General features: G+C 40.8%; 1 protein-coding gene and 1 pseudogene across 1 annotated transcript in view; both read left to right on the top strand.

Moving 5' to 3' along the window:
• The window catches only part of LOC135521696 (zinc finger protein ZFP2-like), a 38,447-nt gene extending 32,090 nt beyond the window's left edge, over window positions 1–6,357 (top strand). The window contains exon 2 of the mRNA XM_064947372.1: window positions 3,756–6,357. Coding sequence (XP_064803444.1) covers window positions 3,756–5,317 — 1,562 coding nt within the window. The 3' untranslated portion in view covers window positions 5,318–6,357. The remainder of the gene's footprint in view (window positions 1–3,755) is intronic.
• The window catches only part of LOC135520267 (zinc finger protein 239-like), a 467,619-nt pseudogene that overhangs the window by 365,453 nt on the left and 78,398 nt on the right, over window positions 1–23,768 (top strand).

Here is a 23,768-nt window from a genome sequence, read left to right as displayed (position 1 = left end):
CGGATAGTTTCAGAAATAGAGGGTCCAGATTGTCAGGTAGACTCGTCCTACTACTATATGTGTAGTCTGGTAGACTAGTCCGTCTACTAAACAGTGCCTTGCAATAGTATTCGGCCCCCTTGAACTTTGTGACCTTTTGCCACATTTCAGGCTTCAAACATAAAGATATAAAACTGTATTTTTTTGTGAAGAATCAACAACAAGTGGGACACAATCATGAAGTGGAACGACATTTATTGGAAATTTCAAACTTTTTTAACAAATCAAAAACTGAAAAATTGGGCGTGCAAAATTATTCAGCCCCTTTACTTTCAGTGCAGCAAACTCTCTCCAGAAGTTCAGTGAGGATCTCTGAATGATCCAATGTTGACCTAAATGACTAATGATGATAAATACAATCCACCTGGGTGTAATCAAGTCTCCGTATAAATGCACCTGCACTGTGATAGTCTCAGAGGTCCGTTAAAAGCGCAGAGAGCATCATGAAGAACAAGGAACACACCAGGCAGGTCCGAGATACTGTTGTGAAGAAGTTTAAAGCCGGATTTGGATACAAAATATTTCCCAAGCTTTAAACATCCCAAGGAGCACTGTGCAAGCGATAATATTGAAATGGAAGGAGTATCAGACCACTGCAAATCTACCAAGACCTGGCCGTCCCTCTAAACTTTCAGCTCATACAAGGAGAAGACTGATCAGAGATGCAGCCAAGAGGCCCATGATCACTCTGGATGAACTGCAGAGATCTACAGCTGAGGTGGGAGACTCTGTCCATAGGACAACAATCAGTCGTATATTGCACAAATCTGGCCTTTATGGAAGAGTGGCAAGAAGAAAGCCATTTCTTAAAGATATCCATAAAATGTTTGCCACAAGCCACCTGGGAGACACCAAACATGTGGAAGAAGGTGCTCTGGTCAGATGAAACCAAAATTGAACATTTTTGTCAACAATGCAAAACGTTATGTTTGGCGTAAAAGCAACACAGCTCATCACCCTGAACACACCATACCCACTGTCAAACATGGTGGTGGCAGGATCATGGTTTGGGCCTGCTTTTCTTCAGCAGGGACAGGGAAGATGGTTAAAATTGATGGGAAGATGGATGGAGCCAAATACAGGACCATTCTGGAAGAAAACCTGATGGAGTCTGCAAAAGACCTGAGACTGGGACGGAGATTTGTCTTCCAACAAGACAATGATCCAAAACATAAAGCAAAATCTACAATGGAATGGTTCAAAAATAAACATATCCAGGTGTTAGAATGGCCAAGTCAAAGTCCAGACCTGAATCCAATCGAGAATCTGTGGAAAGAACTGAAAACTGCTGTTCACAAATGCTCTCCATCCAACCTCACTGAGCTCGAGCTGTTTTGCAAGGAGGAATGGGAAAAAATGTCAGTCTTTCGATGTGCAAAACTGATAGAGACATACCCCAAGCAACTTACAGCTGTAATCGCAGCAAAAGGTGGCGCTACAAAGTATTAACTTAAGGGGGCTGAATAATTTTGCACGCCCAATTTTTCAGTTTTTGATTTGTTAAAAATGTTTGAAATATCCAATAAATGTCGTTCCACTTCATGATTGTGTCCCACTTGTTGTTGATTCTTCACAAAAAAATACAATTTTATATCTTTATGTTTGAAGCCTGAAATGTGGCAAAGGTTCGCAAAGTTCAAGGGGGCCGAATACTTTCGCAAGGCACTGTATGTGTAATCAGTTAGACTAGTCCTACTACTATATGTGTCACCAGGTAGACTAGTCCTACTACTATATGTGTAGTTAGGTAGACTAGTCCTACTACTATATGTGTTGTCAGGTAGACTAGTCTTACTTCTGTAAGTGTGATTAGCTGTGCATCCTTAATCAACATTGACAGGAGTGTTTCAAACAAAAGACAATTATTAAATTGACAAAACTGACGTATTTTGCGGGGTAAATTCTGGGTGGTCTGCCATGGGCCATTTCATTTTGTATCTGCTTGGGTCGGCATGGGGAATGATTGAATTTCCCCATAGTATGTTGGACCGAAGTTGACCGACTGAAAGGGAGCATAACTTTATGACTAAAATGACTGTTCCCTGAAGGAGGGAAATGAGGTACAGCACCTGTTTTCCCCCTCTCCTTTCTGGGTCAGTAAAGAGCAATATTAAATTTAAGGAATAAATCTAAGCCTCACGCGCATCACCTGTGGAAGGTGTGGATTCCAGCGAGGCACAAATTTAATTTTTGTTGTACCTCGTTTCCTTCCTTCAGGGAACAGTAGTTATAGTCATAACGTGTGGATTTAATTTTATGTTGTACCTCGTTTCCCTCCTTCAGAGAACAATAGTTATAGTCCTAATGTTAAGCTTGTCATATGATGAACTTCAACTTAAATACTGGATCTTGCTGTGGGACAGTTTTTTGTATTTAGATCTCTGAAATGCTCTCTTACTACTTATCATTTAGTGGCTCCTTATGTTAAGCTGGGAAAACAGTTTATGGGCACAGAAATCCTAAATAATTTCAGAGTTTGCTAAATCGAGAGTCACCTTCACTTTATAGACAACACCTAAATGGACACTGTCATTAACATGGTTCTTCAATAAATACACATAATACACATAATACTGTAGCTGTTTAGTTAGTCACATGTTAACTATCTTTAGCTGATTTCCTAATGACAGTCAAATGAAAAACATCACGACATGCAACAGCAACCAAAGTGCTTCTTCATTCATTACTCTGGTAAAGACAGTTATGCCGTGCTCCACGTTGGACCCAACATCCCTAACAAATTGGTGTTTATAATGTTATTGTCAATAATTACACACAATATTTAATTATGTAGCTATTTAGTTACAGTCACATGTTCAACTATCATCTACTGATCCAGGAAATAATTTTCTTAATGACAGTCAAATGAAAAACATCACGACATGCAACAGCAACCAAAGTGCTTCTTCATTCATTACACCGTTATGCCGTGCTCTAGTATGTCTGTAGTTATTGTGGTTCGGTGAAGTTATGGGTCCAACAGTAGGTCTCTGTTATTGTTAGGTGAAGTTATGGGCCAATTTGTTAAATTCTTAGTGTACAAAGCTAGCCAAAGAGCATTTTACTGGTTGAAGTGTTTTTAAAGTATGCTGTTAATTTCTGACGATAACACAAACATATTCAGCAGGAGATTCAAACGAGCCTTACGATTTTAATCCAAAAGTAATGTACTCACAAGCAACCTGTAAATGGAGGCTTTTTTTGCTGTCAGCCTATGAGACCTCTCCTGAGTTTTCCCCCACGGTGGTGAATTAGTGAATAGACACAGAGCTTAATGTGAGTTTCCTTGAGTAGCACTCCTGATCTTGCTCTGTAATATTCAGAATACATTGTGGAAAACTAAAATCTTTGCTCACCATTTTTGCTCCAGGCAGATATACTACATCCATAACTAGCGGTTTCCTCATTAGCATGGAGGAGTTTCTGCAATCAAATTGACCTTGTGCCGCAATTTTATCAAACACCGAAAGGGGCCTATATTGGCACACTGCTTCAGATTTCAACAACTTCAATAACTTATTTCTAGTTACCACTAATGTGAAAACAAGACAAAATATGACTTGTTGCTAACTTGACTGTCTTAATTGTCAAATTTAACAGACTTCAGTTGTTGTACACCTTCATGGATATGCTCTGGGCATCACCTTTTACCTCATATAAACTGGATTTCTGCTGTTGTGGGACTTTAACCATCTGTCTGACTGTCGTTCACACAGGTGAGAGATGTGACAATCGTGGATCCTCTGTGGAGCCTCAACAACATCATGATGCTGAAGAGGCACAGAAGAGTCCCTCCAGATCAGAACACCTCAAGAAACACCAGCAGAGACCCACAGAGAATACATCTAACTGCTGCTCTGACTGTGGGAAAAGATTCAACTCTTCAGTAAAACTTCAAATACACCAGAGAACACACAAAGGAGAGAAATCCTTTAGCTGTGATCAATGTGGGAAGAGTTTTACTACATCTGGCTCTCTGACTTTACACCAGAGAACACACACAGGAGAGAAACCTTATAGTTGTGATCAATGTGGGAAGAGTTTTACTACATGTGGCTCTCTGACTTTACACCAGAGAACACATACAGGAGAGAAACCTTATAGCTGTGATCAATGTGGGAAGGGTTTTACTACATCTTGCCAGCTGACTATACACCAGAGAACACACACAGGAGAGAAACCTTATAGCTGTGATCAATGTGGGAAGAGTTTTACCACATCTGGTCATCTGACTTTACACCGGAGAACACACACAGGAGAGAAACCTTATAGCTGTGGTCAATGTGGGAAGAGTTTTGGTCAATCTAGCCAGCTGACATTACACCAGAGAACACACACAGGAGAGAAACCTTATAGCTGTGGACAATGTGGGAAGAGTTTTGGTCAATCTATTAATCTGAAAGTGCACCAGAGAAGACACACAGGAGAGAAACTCTACAGTTGTGATCAATGTGGGAAGAGTTTTGTTACATCTGACCAGCTGACTTTACACCAGAGAATACACACAGGAGAGAAACCTTATAGCTGTGATCAATGTGGGAAGAGTTTTACTACATCTGGCTCTCTGACTTTACACCAGAGAACACACACAGGAGAGAAACCTTATAGCTGTGGGCAATGTGGGAAGAGTTTTGGTCAATCTAGCCAGCTGACATTACACCAGAGAATACACACAGGAGAGAAACCTTTTACCTGTGGTCAATGTGGGAAGAGTTTTTGTCAATCTAGCAACCTGACAGTGCACCAGAGAAGACACACAGGAGAGAAATCCTATAGTTGTGATCATTGTGGGAAGAGTTTTGTCAAATCTGACCAGCTGACAGTACACCAGAGAATACACACAGGAGAGAAACCCTATAGCTGTGATCAATGTGGGAAGAGTTTTACTACATCTGGCTCTTTGACTGTACACCAGAGAACACACACAGGAGAGAAACCTTATAGCTGTGATCAATGTGGGAAGAGTTTTGGTCAATATAGCCAGCTGACATTACACCAGAGAACACACACAGGAGAGAAACCTTATAGCTGTGGTCAATGTGGAAAAAGTTTTGGTCAATCTAGCAATCTGACAGTGCACCAGAGAAGACACACAGGAGAGAAACCTTCTAGCTCTGATCAATGTGGGAAGACTTTTCCTACATCTAGCCAACTGACTCTATACCAGAGAACACACACAGGGCAGAAACCTTATAGCTGTGATCAATGTGGGAAGAGATACTCTGGTAAAAGATCTCTGATCAAACATCAGAAAATACATGAAGGAGTTGTTTCATGATATTAATGAAATAATGTCACAATGTAGATTATTTTAACAGTAGTATTTTAATGAATGTCAACGTAGAACCCTAAATGTTTGCTCCCTGTTCAATTGATTTTAGCCTCATGGAAACAATCCAGGCTCTGAATTGAAAGAGTTACTATTTATGTGATTGAACAAAAAGTGACTAACAAAAAAGAGTTTGTTACACTTACCACGTTGGTGACCCACTTCAATCAAAATGCAACACTTCAAAATGAATCACAATGTAGCTAGCAGTTTACCACCTTGGTGACCCACTGGAATCAAAATGTAGCTAGCAGTTTACCACGTTTGTGACCCACTGGAATCGCAATGAAACACTCCAAAATGTTTAGGTTTTCAATATATCCCAAACTGTTTCTGCATATTGGTTATTGATTTGGACACGTTAAAACTGTGTTTTGACATTGCTCTATTCCCATTTAGCAACATATCATTCAAAAGACGTTGAAAATAAGACTATGCCCGACATCCAATATATGTTGGGTTGTAGTTGAAAGTGAAAGTTGAAAACGTCTTTTCGGGTCGTTTTTTCAATTACTTGAAAACAGCTTAATTTCAACATACTTGCAGCCTATACACCTATAATCAATTTTATTAACAATCTTACATCACCCTAGAATTTCTTGACAACATTCAAGTGCTAATTGTCTTTATTCCACTACTGAAGAAGCATGACTCAAATCACCTCATATTTCAAACATCCATCCTGACAAAAGATACATGTTTTATTATTCCATGCCTCACCATTAAGTTCATTATTGCCAATACATATGAACAAAGGGGTGTGTACATTTGGTTTTGATATTTCATATATACAATTATGTAACATTTAGTAATCATAGTTATTCATGCAACCAACTTAACATTTTTGGGTACAATTATATTGACATTGTGACCCTGCTTTTATATCCAACAACATACAGTGGGGCAAAAATGTATTTAGTCAGCCACCAATTGTGCAAGTTCTCCCACTTAAAAAGATGAGAGGCCTGTAATTTTCATCATAGGTACACTTCAACTATGACAGACAAAATGAGAAAAAAAATCCAGAAAATCACAGTGTAGGACTTTTTATGAATTTATTTGCAAATTATGGTGGAAATTAAGTATTTGGTCAATAACAAAAGTTTCTCAATACTTTTTTTAACCTTTTGTTGGCAATGACAGAGGTCAAATGTTTTCTGTAAGTCTTCACAAGGTTTTCACACACTGTTGCTGGTATTTTGGCCCATTCCTCCATTGCCCGGGCGGTGTGTTTGGGATCATTGTCATGTTGAAAGACCCAGCCTCGTTTCATCTTCAATGCCCTTGCTGATGGAAGGAGGTTTTCACTCAAAATCTCACGATACATGGCCCCATTCATTCTTTCCTTGACACGGATCAGTCGTCCTGGTCCCTTTGCAGAAAAACAGCCCCAAAGCATGATGTTTCCACCCCCATGCTTCACAGTAGGTATGGTGTTCTTTGGATGCAACTCAGCATTCTTTGTCCTCCAAACACGACGAGTTGAGTTTTTACCAAAAAGTTCTATTTTGGTTTCATCTGACCATATGACATTTTCCCAATCTTCTTCTGGATCATCCAAATGCTCTCTAGCAAACTTCAGATGGGCCTGGACATGTACTGGCTTAAGCAGGGGGACACGTCTGGCACTGCAGGATTTGTGTCCCTGGCGGCGTAGTGTGTTACTGATGGTAGGCTTTGTTACTTTGGTCCCAGCTCTCTGCAGGTCATTCACTAGGCCCCCCCCCGTGTGGTTCTGGGATTTTTGCTCACCGTTTTTGTGATCATTTTGACCCCACGGGGTGAGATCTTGCGTGGAGCCCCAGATCGAGGGAGATTATCAGTGGTCTTGTATGTCTTCCATTTCCTAATAATTGCTCCCACAGCTGATTTCTTCAAACCAAGCTGCTTACCTATTGCAGATTCAGTCTTCCCAGCCTGGTGCAGGTCTACAATTTTGTTTCTGGTGTCCTTTGACAGCTCTGTGGTCATGGCCATAGTGATGTTTGGAGTGTGACTGTTTGAGGTTGTGGACAGGTGTCTTTAAATACTGATAACAAGTTCAAACAGGTGCCATTAATACAGGTAACGAGTGGAGGACAGAGGAGCCTCTTAAAGAAGAGGTTACAGGTCTGTGAGAGCCAGAAATCTTGTTTGTTTGTAGGTGACCAAATACTTATTTTCCACCATAATTTGCAAATAAATTCATAAAAAATCCTACAATGTGATTTTCTGGATTTTTTTCTAATTTTGTCTGTCATAGTTGAAGTGTACCTATGATGAAAATTACAGGCCTCATCTTTTTAAGTGGGAGAACTTGCACAATTGGTGGCTGACTAAATACTTTTTTTGCCCCACTGTACCTATCGAGTGAACCCTGAAAAGAGAGAGAAGCTCCGCAGTGAGGTGAAAAGTTACTACGTATTTCGCAGGTGTTTCCTCTTGAAATCAGACGTGTGTGTGGTATGGACAACTTGGTTGCTGATTATCTCAAGGGTTGGCAGTCAAAAAGATTTGTGTTTTGCATTTAGCCAGTGTGTTATGATGGATCACAATTTATTTCGACTCGTTTTTCCGTGTTGGATATTAGTTTTATCTCTTATTCTTTTCTGTATTTTTTGAAACGGCACTGTTGGTTAGGGGCTCGTAGCGTAAGCCGTCCAGTGTTGTGTACGGCGCATGTGACTAATATGATTTGAGTTTTGTTTTGTTTGGGCTAGAAGCTAGTGAGTTTTAGGAAGACGAGAGTTCTTGAAGCTAGTGAGTTTTAGGATTCTATGGAAAGAAAAAGCATTAAAAAAATTATAGATTGTATATTATTATTCAGAAATACATGTTTTTAATTGTTGACATGTATTGTAAAAATGTAACCAATTACAGAATTAAATGTATGTGAAGACACCATGTTTATGTGAAATGGAAGTTGTAGAGATACGCTGAATGGTTGGCTATGAAAAGCCAACTGACATTTACTCCTGAGGTGCTGATCTGTTACACCCTCGACAACCACTGTGTTTATTATTATTTGACCCTGCTGGTCATCTATGAACATCTTGGCCATGTTCTGTTATAATCCCCACCCGGCACAGCCAGAAGAGGACAGGCCACCCCTCAGAGCCTGGTTTCTTCCTAGGTTCTCGTCTTTCTTGGGAGTTTTTCCTAGCCACCGTGCTTCTACACCTGCATTGCTTGCTGTTTGGGGTTTTAGGCTGGGTTTCTGTACAGCACTCTGTGACATCAGCTGATGTAAGAAGGGCTTTATAAATACATTTGATTGATTGATTGTACAACTGAATGCATTCAACTGAAATGTGTCTTGGGTGCACATATTGGTATCAGTATGTGTTACACCTGTGCTGGCTTGTCCATCTCGTTAGTTGGAAGGTGTTTCACTGAGCTGGTCCAGGTTCTATTTAAGAGTGTCTGGCCCAGTGCTCCAGTTGTCTTGATAGATGTGGAGAGTCAACACCTTTTTGGTTTGCTTCCTGTCTTTAAGTTTGGTGTGGGTTTTTCTTTTGTTTGCCTCTTCTTGGGCAGATTTAGTGGGTCTCATGGTGGATGTCTTTTAGGTCCAGTTGTTGTTACTAGTCAACTTCCAGTGGACACCATAGTGTCATTCAGAACCCCTCCTAAAACCCACCTGTTTAGTTGTGGTTGTTGTCAGTGACTCTTTGTTAGTTCCCTCTTCTATTAAAGGGACATTTTTTGTTTTCTTGCTGGGGAACGTAACAAAAAACAATGTAGTAAAACAAGCTTATATTTTGGGTTTTGGCATCCAGTTCTTGTTAATCAAAGGCATTTCCTTGAAATGTTTCAGTTGTTATTCTTCTGTTTGCTGTGTATGTTTTTATTTGTTGTTTTTTTTCTTCTGTGAATTGCATTGCATCCATGTCTGAAATGTGCTGTTTAATTAAAGCTTGGTTTGAACATATTGCAAAATAAATTAACCTAATGACCAACCAATCAACAGATTCTTGCTCCATCTTAGTATGAAAAACAGTAGAAATTCAGTGCATTTGTTGAAGATGAAAAATGTTGAAATCAACAATACGTCAAAGGATTCAACTACTGAAAACAGAAGCAAACAAATGGATCAATCCCACTTTTCCAGCCTGCTGAAGGCGTGGTGGAGTGGGAAACACCACCCCCGGCTCTACCAGGGGCTTGAGGTGGTCTCCCACAGCTCTGCTTATGTCATGTTCTGTGGCCTTGCCGTTTCATTTCTTGACTGCCCCTGCAACACAGAATGAAATCTATTTAGTCATATTATATATAGCTCTCAAAGTAATGGATATGGAGCATCTATGGCCTCAGTTACACCTGGCACCAAAATGTGGTTTCTGTCATCCGATCACTACGCTCCATTAGGTTAAGATCTAACAGGATGGGCCTTTGACATAGTCTGGATGCGGTCAGGCCACCAAATATGCATAAGCAATGTAAAGAGATGTGGGGAAAAGTAAATTGTACACAAATTACCTTCAAAATATCAAATAACAAATGTGTGTGCCTGAGGGGAAATTAACTTTCATACAGCCAAAAGGGGTGAGAAATTACACCAATATCAGTGAACAATTTGAACTAATGTAAATAAACATGGATGATGGAACATATTACATTTTTCTTACGTGATGAACCGCTAAGGGGACATAAATATTTACCATCTGCGACCTCACCTCTCTGGCTGTAGAAGTGTTCTTCATAACCAGTCCCTCAACAGCTCTCTGACTGAGCTCCACCCTCACTGGGTCTTCAGAGGAGAGGAAGGCTGAGGGATGGAAGGATCAGTCACTCAATAAAGTGTAAAGCTGCTTTCTGACAAAATCACTATTTTAGTAGTTCATTCAAGTAAATAAGGCTTAATGACTGCTGAATGCCAACTATCAATCACTTAGATCATGCATTTTCAGGTAGAGATACATCCTTGGGATGACCCTAGCCCGTTGAAGTTGATATTTAAAATGGTTAAGGTTTGGGGTTATTGTAGGGATTTCCCAAGGATCCCGGATAGCATTGACCATTGTGCATTCTTCTGTCTCTTTTACATAGCAGGTGATGGGTTCTGACTTCTGAACTTGAAAATATGAAATATCCTTATTATGTGAAATTGAATGAAACAATAATGTATGTTGATGCTGTGATCACTTGGCTACATAGCTGATGCCTGCTGGACTCTGTGATCACTTGGCTACACAGCTGATGCCTGCTGGACTGTCCATTAATCACGGTACTCCATTCTGTTTGTTTATGTTTTATCTGTCGGCCCCAGCCGCACTCAGGCTCTGTGTGTAGTTAATCCAAGTCAACGCCATTTTACCTGCTGTTGTTGTGCTAGCTGATTAGCTGTTGTTGTCTCACCTGCTGTTTTAGCTAGCTCTCCCAATCAACACCAGCGATTACTGTATGCCTCGCTGTATGTCTCTCTCAAATGTCAATATGCCTTGTATACTGTTGTTCAGGTTAGTTATCATTGTTTTAGTTTACAATGGAGCCCCTAGTTCCACTCTTCATACATCTGATACCTCCTTTGTCCCACCTCCCACACATGCGGTGACCTCACCCATTACAAACAGCATGTCCAGAGATACAACCTCTCTTATTGTCACCCAGTGCCTGGAATTACCTCAGTTGTACCCGCACCCCACCATACCCCTGTCTGCGCATTATGCCCTGAATATATTCTACCATGCCCAGAAATCTGCTCCTTTTATTCTTTGTCCCCAACGCTCTCGGCGACCAGTTTTGATAGCCTTTAGCCGCACCCTCATACTACTCCTCCTCTGTTCCGCGGGTGATGTGGAGGTAAACCTAGGCCCTGCATGTCCCCAGGCACCTTCATTTGTTGACTTCTGTGATCGAAAAAGCCTTGGTTTCATGCATGTCAACATCAGAAGTTTGTTTTACTCACTGCTTTAGCACACTCTGCCAACCCTGATGTCCTTGCCGTGTCTGAATCCTGGCTTAGGAAGGCCACCAAAAATTCTGAGATTTCCATACCCAACTATAACATTTTCCATCAAGATAGAACTGCCAAAGGGGGAGGAGTTGCAATCTACTGCAGAGATAGCCGGCAAAGTAATGTCATACTTTCCAGGTCCATACCCAAACAGTTCGAACTACTAATTTTAAAATTTACTCTCTCCAGAAATAAGTCTCTCACTGTTGCCGCCTGCTACCGACACCCCTCAGCTCCCAGCTGTGCCCTGGACACCATTTGTGAATTGATCGCCCCCCATCTAGCTTCAGAGTTTGTTCTGTTAGGTGACCTAAACTGGGATATGCTTAACACCCCGGCAGTCCTACAATCTAAGCTAGATGCCCTCAATCTCACACAAATCATCAAGGAACCCACCAGGTACAACCCTAAATCTGTAAACAAGGGCACCCTCATAGACGTCATCCTGACCAACTGGCCCTCCAAATACACCTCCACTGTCTTCAACCAGGATCTCAGCGATCACTGCCTCATTGCGTGTATCCGCTACGGATCCGCAGTCAAACGACCACCCCTCATCACTGTCAAACGCTCCCTAAAACACTTCTGCGAGCAGGCCTTTCTAATCGACCTGGCCCGGGTATCCTGGAAGGACATTGACCTCATCCCCTCAGTTGAGGATGCCTGGTCATTCTTTTAAAGTAACTTCCTCACAATTTTAGATAAGCATGTTCCGTTCAAAAAATGCAGAACTAAGAACAGATATAGCCCTTGGTTCACACCTGACTGCCCTCGACCAGCACAAAAACATCCTGTGGCGGACTGCAATAGCATCGAATAGTCCCTGCGATATGCAACTGTTCAGGGAAGTCAGGAACCAATACACGCAGTCAGTCAGGAAAGCAATGGCCAGCTTCTTCAGGCAGAAATTTGCATCCTGTAGCTCTAACTCCAAAAGGTTCTGGGACACTGTAAAGTCCATGGAGAACAAGAGCACCTCCTCCCAGCTGCCCACTGCACTGTGGCTAGGTAACACTGTCACCACCGATAAATCCATGATTATCGAAAATTTCAACAAGCATTTCTCAACGGCTGGCCATGCCTTCCTCCTGGCTACTCCAACCCCCCCCGCAGGTACTCGCCCAAGCCTCTCCAAGTTCTCCTTTATCCAGATAGCAGATGTTCTGAAAGCTGCGAAACCTGGACCTGTACAAATCAGCTGGGCTTGACAATCTGGACCCTCTATTTCTGAAACTATCTGCCTCCATTGTCGCAACCCCTATTACCAGCCTGTTCAACCTCTCTTTCATATCGTCTGAGATCCCCAAGGATTGGAAAGCTGCCAAAGTCATCCCCCTCTTCAAAGGGGGAGATACCCTGGACCCAAACTGTTACAGACCTATATCCATCCTGCCCTGCCTATCTAAGGTCTTCGAAAGCCAAGTCAACAAACAGGTCACTGACCATCTCGAATCCCACCGTACCTTCTCCGCTGTGCAATCTGGTTTCTGAGCCGGTCACGGGTGCACCTCAGCCACGCTCAAGGTACTAAACGATATCATAACCGCCAATAGATAAAAGACAGTACTTTGCAGCCGTCTTCATCGACCTGGCCAAGGCTTTCGACTCTGTCAATCACCATATTCTTATCGGCAGACTCAGTAGCCTCTGTTTTTCTAATGACTGCCTTGCCTGGTTCACCAACTACTTTGCAGACAGAGTTCAGTGTGTCAAATCGGAGGGCATGTTGTCCGGTCCTCTGGCAGTCTCTATGGGGGTGCCACAGGGTTAAATTATCGAGCCGACTCTTTTCTCTGTATATATCAATGATGTTGCTCTTGCTGCGGGCGATTCCCTGAACCACCTCTACGCAGGCGACACCATTCTGTATACTTCCGGCCCTTCCTTGGACACTGTGCTATCTAACCTCCAAACGAGCTTCAATGCCATACAACACTCCTTCCGTGGCTTCCAACTGCTCTTAAACGCTAGGAAAACCAAATGCATGCTTTTCAACAGTTCGCTGCCTGCACCCGCACGCCCGACTAGCATCACCACCCTGGATGGTTCCAACCTAGAATATGTGGACATCTATAAATACCTAGGTGTCTGGCTAGACTGTAAACTCTCCTTCCAGACTCATATCAAACATCTCCAATCTAAAATCAAATCTAGAGTCGGCTTTCTATTCCGCAACAAAGCCTCCTTCACTCACGCCGCAAGACTTTCCCTAGTAAAACTGACTATCCTACCGATCCTCGACTTCGGCGATGTCATCTACAAAATAGCTTCCAATACTCTACTCAGCAAACTGGATGCAGTTTATCTCAGTGCCATCCATTTTGTTACTAAAGCACCTTATACCACCCACCTCTGCGACCTGTATGCTCTAGTCGGCTGGCCCTCGCTACATATTCGTCGCCAGGTCATCTACAAGTCCATGCTAGGTAAAGCTCCGCCTTATCTCAGTTTAATGGTCACGATGGCAACACCCACCCGTAGCACGCGCTCCAGCAGGTGTATCTCACTGATCATCCCTTTAGCCAACACCTCATTTGGCCGCCTTTCGTTCCAGTTCTCTGCTGCCTGTGACTGGAACGAAAGGCAAAAATCGCTGAAGTTGGAGACTTTTATCTCCCTCACCAACTTCAAACATCAGCTATCTGAGCAGCTAACCGATCGCTGCAGCTGTACAAAGTCTATTGGTAAATAACCCACCCAATTTTACCTACCTCATCCCCATACTGTTGATATTTATTTACTTTTCTGCTCTTTTGCACACCAGTATCTCTACCTGTACATGACCATCTGATCATTTATCACTCCAGTGTTAATCTGCAAAATTGTAATTATTCGCCTACCTCCTCATGCCTTTTGCACACAATGTATATACTTTTTTTTCTACTGTTATTGATTTGTTAATTGTTTACTCCATGTGTAACTCTGTGTTGTCTGTTCACACTGCTATGCTTTATCTTGGCCAGGTCACAGTTGTAAATGAGAACTTGTTCTCAACTAGCCTACCTGGTTAAATAAAGGTGAAATAAAAAAAATTATATGATGTTCAATTATTCCATGATAACAATAGCCTAATATATTTAATATGCTATATACTAACAGTTAAACTAATGAATTAATTTTAATTCACTTAATTATTATGATTCAACATCAGTTCACCGTCTCACCTCATACTGTATTGCAGCAGCTGACTTGATCGTTGATGCTAATCAGCATGTTTGAATATGAGAGTAAATGGATCCGAATACAACTCTAAAAATGAAGGGTTCAACTGAAGTTGTTCTCAGATACCCTAAGAACCGTAGGGTTCTTGGTCAATGAAAAACAGCCCCAAAAGGTTCTTCAAATAAATTGTTAGAAGGTGGGTTCATCGAGGAACCTCCGTTGTTGCTGGACTTTTTCCGGGAACTTCGCAATTACAACTGAAAACGATGGTGACAAGTTAAAACGGTTAAGTTGGGTTGATGTTTGGCTCTGAATATGTCTCGAAATAATTTATTATAATAATAATGAATAACGAAGACAATGATGGTTTTCTGTGAATATCTTCCATACCGTAAATATTAGAAAGCCGGGTTTGACCGTCGGGGTGGTATGAGCTGCAGTACAGTACCGTTATGTCCTAACTAGGCACAACTAGGTTTGGATTATTTCTCTCAACTATATTCTTTCCTATATATTAAATATCGTTTCCATAAAGCCAACTTGGCCTTATTGAAAATTGTACACCATAATATATGTAATTTATAATTCACAGCAGACAGTATCTCATGTAAAAACAGTACTCTTTGTGTAGAGACCAGGATCTGGCCCTGGGGTCATCTCTCTCTGGTACCATATAGAACATTAACTCATTAAACCCACACCAAACTTAGACCAAAAGTTAGCCAAAAAAGTGGATCAACTAAAGGTGTTGACATTCCACATCTATCAAGACAACTGGAGCACTGGGCCAGACACTCTTAAATAGAACCTGGACCAGCTCAGGTGAAACACCTTCCCACTAACGAGATGGACAAGCCAGCACAGGTGTTACACATACTAACGAGGTGACACCAATCAGTGCATCCTACGTGCTAAAGTCCAACCTATAACATAAATGGAAAAACCAAAGACTGTAACACCTTAAGAGAATGCGCACCACCAACAGAAAACAACTTCCATTTCACATTATAATCAACTACAATATAAACATGGTGTCTACTGGCTGTCAACAATTAAAAACAAGAAAGAATAACGTGTATTTTTAATTTTAAATCGGTTCTCCCTACATGTTGTCTTCCCAAACCTCACTAGCTTCTAGAACTCTTGTCCCCTTGGAATGAGCCCAAACAAAACTCATCTCCAAAATGGAAAGTCAAAATAATTTGTGATCCATGGAACGCACTCGCAAAACACAAATCCTTTTGACTGCCCTACCTTGAGAATCAGAAACCAAATGGTCCTCACCACGGACACAAGCACCAAAAATGCTGTTGTTTTAACAATTAGCAATAAATCACTGATATCGATTAGGGGGGAAATCAGGTTGTATGTGCTGTTGAAATTAACACAACTAAAAGAAACACATGGAAATGGGAGATATCTTTTACCTCACTGGTTAGAGTACAACCTGCAGAAGACTGTCAGCTACATTTTGGAATGATGCATTTAAATTTAGGGGTCGCTAAACAAAGGAACACAACACTTATTTGTCATCACTCATCGATATCATGTTGAAATCAATTGTGCCGAAAGTAGGGAGATGAGGTTGCACGTCCTGTTAAAACTAACAGCTCAAAAACCACACAGAATCTGGGAATAATGTGTACATTCCTGGTTAGAGTTGTCCTCTTTTTTTGTTAGTCACTTTTTGATGAATCACATAATTAGTACTCTTCAATTTCAGAGCCTGGATTTACCCCCCCCCCCCCCCGAGGCTAATATACATATCATGCTGAAAACCATAGAACAGGGTGACGTTTAGGCTTCTACATTGTGACATTAATTCATTGATATCATGAAACAATTCCTTCATGCATAGATTTTCTGATATTTGATCAGAGATCGCTTATCTCTGATCACAGCTATGAGGTTTCTCCTGTTTGTATTCTCTGGTGTAAAGTCAGAGAGCCAGATGTAGTAAAACTCTTCCCACATTGATCACAGCATAAGGTTTCTCTCCTGTGTGGATTCTCTGATGAATTTTTAATGGCTGATGAGGTGAAACTCTTCCCACAGTCAGAGCAGCAGTGAGTTCTCTTCCATATGGATCTCTGCAGGTGTTTCTTGAGGTGTTCTGATCTGGAGAGACTCTTCTCTGCCTCTTCAGCATCATGAGGATGTTGAAGGCTCCCCAGAGGATCCATGATAGTCACGTCTCTCTCCTGTGTGAACAACAAAGTCAGACAAATGGTTAAAGTCCCACAACAATAGAAATCCAGTGTAAAAGGTGATGCCAACAGTGTAGCCATGATGTTGTACAACAATTGAAGTCTGTAATGAAAGTTACAATTGTCTTAAAATGAGCGAGAATAGTCATATTTTAGTAGTAACATCGATGATTGTAGGCTAGAAATAAATTATTTGTGTTGTTGAAACTCTAAGCAGTGTGCCAGACGACTTTTGGTCTCCAATATAAGCCCCTTTCTGTGTTTCCTAAAATTGCGGCACGAAGGCAATGCACAGGCAATTTGATTATAGAAACTCCTCCATGCTAATGAGGAAACCACTAGTTATGGATGAAGTATATCTGCTAATGATGAAACCACTAGTTATGGATGTAGTATATCTGCTAATGAGGAAACCACTCGTTTTGGGTGTAGTATATCTGGTAATGGGGAAACCACTAGTTATGGATGTAGTATATCTGATAATGAGGAAACCACTAGCTATGGATGTAGTATATCTTGTTGTAGAAACTCCTCCCTGCTAATGAGGAAACCAATAGTTAAGGATGTACTATATCTGATTAGAGCAAAAATGGTGAGCAAAGATTTTGATTTTCACAAACTATTCTGAATGTGAATGGGGGAACACTCAGGGGAGTAACCTCCATTTCCAGGTTGCATATGACTGCATTTCACACTACTTTGGATTATAATTGTAAGGCTAACTTGAATGTCCTGCTTAATATAATGTTTGCTACAGTATTAAGAACCGCGTTATTGACAGTATGCATTTGGGTGTTGTCAATAAAGTTATGATTTTTTTTAAACTGATAGTAGGGCAGTATTGAGTAGCTTGGATGAATAGGGTGCCCAGAGTAAACTGCCTGCTACTCTGTCCCAGATGCTAATATATGCATATTATTAGTAGTATTGGATAGAAAACACTCTGAAGTTTCTAAAACTGTTTGAATGGGGTCTCTGAGTATAACAGAACTCATGGCAGGCGAAAATCTGAGAAAAAATCCATACCGGAAGTGGGAAATCTGAGGCTTGTAGTTTTTTTTTTTAGCCCAGCGCCTATTGGAGACAGTGGGATATTGGTTATGTTGCACTTCCTAAGGCTTCCACTTGATGTCAACCGTCTTTAGAAACTGGTTTGAGGCTTATACTGTGAAGTGGGACTGAATGAGCGTTGAATGAGTCAGGTGTCTGGCAGAGAGGCACACGCTGGTCACGCGCATTTCACATGAGAGCGACCTAAGTTCCATTGCATTTCTTCAGACAAAGGAATTCTCCAGTTGGAACACTATTGAAGAATTATGATAAAAACATCCTAAAGATTGATTCTATACTAAGTTTGAAATGTTTCTACGACCTGTAATACAACTTTTTGAACTTTTTGTCCGACGTTCGGCTGGACCTGAACGTGCATTTGGATTTGTGTACTAAACACCCTAATTATTGAAGAATTATGATAAAAACATCCTAAAGATTGATTCTATACTAAGTTTGAAATGTTTCTACGAACTGTAATACAACTTTTTAAACTTTTTGTCCGACGTTCGGCTGGACCTGAACGAGCATTTGGATTTGTGTACTAAACACCCTAACAAATATATAAGTTATTTGGACATAAATGGACATTATCAAACATTTATGGTGAAAACTGTGGCTGGATTAACGAGAATTGTATCTTTAAAATGGTGTATAATACTTGTATGTTTGAGGAATTTTAATTATGGGATTTCTGTTGTTTTGAATTTGGCGCCCTGCGCTTTCACTTGCTGTTGACGAGGTGGGACGCTACTATCCCACTGGTGCCAGACAGGTTAAAGCATCAGACAAGTTCAGAGCCAAACATATTCAGAGCCAAACATCAACCCGTACGTTGATTTTATAAAAACACATGGGGCGATTGGTAGAAAGAACAGATGACTCTTGGTTGATCAAGATATATTTTTGTTGGGGACAGCACTAGAACATGATTTTGGGGCTTCCAGGTGGCGCAGCGGACACTGCATCTCAGGGCTTGAGGTGTCACTACAGACACCCTGCTTCAAATTCAGGCTGTATCACAACCGACCGTGATTGGGAGTCCCATAGGGCGGCGCACAATTGGCCCAGCGTCATCCAGGGTAGGCAGTCATTGTAAATAACAATTTGTTCTTAACTGACTTGCCTAGTTAAATAAAGGTTACATTTAAATGAATAAAAAAGTGTTTCATGACAAATCATTTTTTACAAATCCGTCAAGGCACCAACTTTGAGAATGGTTTAAAACAAAGGTTTCAAACCAATTCATGAATTTAATTGAATCTAGGTATGTCTTGCCTTTAATGTAATGGCATAAAAAAAAAATTGGCTGAATATGATACAATGACTTATCAACAGCTCTAATAATTTGATCCCCAAAGGAAATCTACACTGGCAATTATAAAATATACTATATATCCTAGAAACCTGGTTAAACTATCATTATGAAATCATGGATGAATTCTAGAATTTTCTATATAACCTCAAAATCTGTTTAAAACGATAATTTTGACCACATGGATGGCCAGTCCCTGTATTCATAGTGTAGTGAATTCAGGGGGGTGGGGGGTCCTGAGCTGAACTCAAACCTGGGTCCAGGAACTGTCAATCCAACACCTTATAACTGCTACGCCAAGATTTCTGAACTTCTTGACGAGGTTGCTAGGTGTTGGATTACGGTTGCTACAATAGCGTTCTCTATGAATTTGAGAGTGAATCCATTTCTCCTTCCCCCATCTCTCAGCTGTTGACCAAACCAAGCCTCTGGGCAGCCATTTTGTTGTTGTTTAAAAAACCCACACAACCCAGCAATCTGCAGTTCAAACAATAACAAATCTGTCATTCCACCACTGTTTTGGTAATAAGATGATGATGATGGGGTTGGAGAAATGCAATTACTTTCAACATTCATAGACAGACCTATGGAGGCAAGGACTGACCATCGATGATAACAACATTATAGTTTTAACCATGTTGAGGCTATACAGTGTTTATATTGTTTCTAAACATTGGAGTAAAAAAAAGCTTATTTGGGGTTCTGATGGGGTACAACAGTTGAACTAAGCTCATGAGGCATGTGTTATATTCTTCAAGAATCAATGGCTATAAATAAATTATTTAAAAGTCACAATATGGATGTAGCAATTGCAGATTTCCGCTTTAACACCAAGCATCAGTTCAACAACTGCAGAGTTTGTGCCTCTGTTTTTAAGACAGCACTTACTAGTGTTAATCAGGGAACAGTTTCTCAAAACCATCTTATTGCTAAGTTCACCGTTAGAACCATCGGACGCCTTAAGTTAGCATTAGCCTAGCTAACATCCCCGACCATGCGGTCACGAAGCAATTCCCCTGCTAAAGGAGGAGGATATCACAGTAAAACAAGTAGAGGGTGAGGCCGTTTCTGTGAAAGGAGGAAGACGCGTTCAGAGTGAAAGAGGAGGAGGATGCAGTTTATGGAGTGAAAGAGGAGGAGAATGAGATGACTGTTACATCGAAAAAGGAGAAAGAAGAGGAGGAAACTGGATATCTGGGCCCAGTTTCCCAAACGCATCTTAAAATAACCTGACCAGCCGTCTAGCTAAGTAATACCAACACCGTAAATATGAAATTAAATCAGATATCTAACTCGACGACAGAAGTGGGTTTAAAGCACAGTGGCTAATATACACTAAAGCGTCTAAAGAGCTTTATTGGTTTGTCTATTTTGTCGAGCAAGCTACTGAGGTGGCTGACTAACTGTTGCTGCTGTTGAAAGAAGTGTTCCGTCCACTAGATTGTAATCACAATAACAGCATAACCTTAAAGTCGCAGACCGCCATCTGCTGACTGGAGTGGGTAACGCAGTTGAGTAAAATGTACATTTTTATCTTCAGACAACAAGTTAAAGTGTAAGAAGCATGAGTTTTTTCTCACCAGTGTAACAAAACAGTGTGGTTGAAGCCTTAGTAACTTAGTTGTATTGAAGATCTGGTTACCTATAAGCAGAAACAGTTATGTCTTTGCGTCATTACATATTTATTCCCTTATTTCCAGATATCTTCTAAACTACCCACAATGCACTTTTTCTCAACGTCATATTGAGTATCTACTCTATGCTACAGAGTTTGTTTTCCAACTTGGTAGCTGGCTCAAACTTGCAGATGTCAGCCACACCTCATGCTTTCCATGTACTGTGTGGTTGTGTTATCTAGTGGGGACGCATTAGCATGGTAGGCTCTGGTGCCTTCTTGCCGTGGGCTCAAAACAAATGAGAAAATCATACCTGCTTGCTCCTTTTTGTTTGGTCAACTTTTCGGTAGGATGTTACGTTTGATACCGGAGCTACGAGGCGTGCGTCCAAATCGCTAAGCAGTAAACTTCAAAACAGTGTGATGATGCCTGTATCACTTTTTCAGCAGCATGTCATCAATGACTTCTGGAGATTCATTTCATCGAACAACCACCTGATTGGTTTGGTATTGGGCTTGTTCGACACTGCAGGCGACTGCCCAACTGACTGATCTACAAATCACTATACATCATAAATAACTACTCATTATTATTTATAAGCCAGTCACCAATTACCCACAATTCAGCATGGATTTCATGCTCTCGAACATGGTCAGTGGTTTAGTAGATGACATAAAGGCTACGCTGCGCACGATCTAGGCCGCGTGGGACGTCTTCAAACTGTTCTAAATTCTGTGTTGCTCAAACCTGTTGAACCTACATTACCGCTCAAAAGTTTGGGGTCAATTAGAAATGTCCTTGTTTTCCATGAAAACATACATGAAATGAGTTGCAAAATGAATAGGAAATATAGCCAAGACGTTGACAAGGTAATAAATAATCATTTATAATTGGAATAATGATTGTGCTCCATTTAAAGCAATTACAGCCTTGCAGACCTTTGGCATTCCAGTTGTCAATTTCTTCAGGTAATCTGAAGAGATTTCAACCCATGCTTCCTGAAGCATCTCCCACAAGTTGGATTGGCTTGATGGGCACTTCTAAAGTATCATAAGGTCAAGCTGCTCCCACAACAGCTCAATAGGGTTGAGATCTGGTAACTGTGCTGAACACTCCATTATAGACAGAATACCAGCTGACTGCATCTTCCCTAAATAGTTCTTGCATAGTTTGGAACTGTGCTTTGGGTCATTGTTCTGTTGTAGGAGGAAATTGGCTCCAATTCAGCGCCGTCCACAGGGTATGGCATGGCGTTACAAAATGGAGTGACAGCCTTCCTTCTTCAAGATCCCTTTTACCCTGTATAAATCTCCCACTTTACCACCACCAAAGCACCCCCAGACCATCACATTGCCTCCACCATGCTTGACAGATGGCGTCATGCACTCCTCCAGCAGCTTTTCATTTTTTCTGCATCTCATGAATGTTCTTGTTTGTGATCCGAACACCTCAAACTTATATTCGTCTGTCCATAACACTTTCTTCAAATCTTCCTCTGCCCAATGTCTGTGTTATTCTGCCCATCTTAATCCTTTTTCTTTTAAACGATCTGAGATATGGATTTTTCTTTGCAACTCTGCCTCGAAGGCCAACATCCCGGAGTCGCCTCTTCACTGTTGACGTTGAGACTGTTGTTGTTGTACTATTTGATAAAGCTGCCAGTTGAAAACTTGTGAGGCATCTGTTTCTCAAATTAGACACTAATGTACTTGTCCTCTTGCTCAGTTATGCACTGGGGCCTCCCACTCCTCTTTCTATTCTGGTTAGGGCCAGTTTGCACTGTTCTGTGAAGGTCGTACGCAGTGTTGTACGAGATCTTCAGTTTCTTGGCAATTTCTCGCATGGAATAGCCTTAATTTCTCAGAACAAGAATAGACTGACGAGTTTCAGAAGAAAGTTATTTGTTTCTGGCCATTTTGAGCCTGTAATCGAACCCACAAATGCTGATGCACCAGATACTCAACGAGCCTAAAGAAGGCCAGTTTTATTACTTCTTTAATCAGAACAACAGTTTTCAGCAGAGCTAACATAATTGCAAAAGGGTTTTCTAATGATCAATTAGCCTTTTAAAATAATGAACTTGAAGAATTTAAAACATATTTTGATTTGTTTAACACTTGTTTGGTTACTACATGATTCCATATGAGTTATTTTATAGTTTGGTGTCTCCACTATTATTCTACAATGTAGAAAATAGTTAAAATAAAGAATAAATATTGAATTTGTAGGTGTTGTTGGGGAATAATCAGAATTAGTTGGTAACATAGATGTTTAAAACAAAGATGTTTTATATTTATCAAATGTTTGTAAGTTACTTCTCATCAGAATGTTTATTTTTGTATAATACTGTGGCCGGGTTTGCAGTTATCTGTTCTCTGTCAGGACTAAGTTACTTGGGCCGGAGAGAGGGGAGAGGTCAAGCGTGTATCTCTTGGCTCCACAATGTCTGTGTGCCAGTCAATGTGTCTCTGTGATCTTGTCAAGATAGGGTGGATGTGATATATGCCTGTATGATATATGCCTGTGTGATATATGAGGATTTGTTTTATGGTTCTGAGTTTGAGAAAAGAACATAGAGACAAAGCTGAATGATAAATTATGGCCAATGCTGTCTGGCTATGTGTGTCTTTGCTATAAAGGATCTCAGTTGCAATGTGTAAGGGACTCAGAGAATTCATTTATAGACACTGAATTGATCTGAGATTCACAGGGTTGTGATGGAGCTCATATAATTAAAGATGGACTTTGTGATAACTAACTCTGACTTGTGTGTGGTTTGCTCTCATGATTTGGTAAATACAGGACATTTCCACGACAGTGTGTCCAAACAATTGACCGGTACTGTATATGCATTGTGGAGGAGAACTGATCCTAGATCTGTACAAAGACATAACATCTAAAGCAGGAACAGCTGTCTGTGTTAAAAAGGCACAGCTGGATTGAATTGAGATATTTAAAATGACATATTTGAATGTTAAATTATTTGTTCACAGGGTCTGTGGAGGCTTAGCATAGTAGTGGTAGATTTGGGGGAGAATTTGACATGTCAGTTTGGAATAGTGATAGATTTTTGGAGGGACTCTTTTCACTACAGCCAATCAGTGAGCAGCTTCCC

This window comes from Oncorhynchus masou, chromosome 4, assembly GCF_036934945.1.
Source record: "Oncorhynchus masou masou isolate Uvic2021 chromosome 4, UVic_Omas_1.1, whole genome shotgun sequence".
NCBI lineage: Eukaryota > Metazoa > Chordata > Actinopteri > Salmoniformes > Salmonidae > Oncorhynchus > Oncorhynchus masou.
Note: the sequence above shows the minus strand (reverse complement) of the source record. Positions and strands in the feature narration are given on the sequence as shown.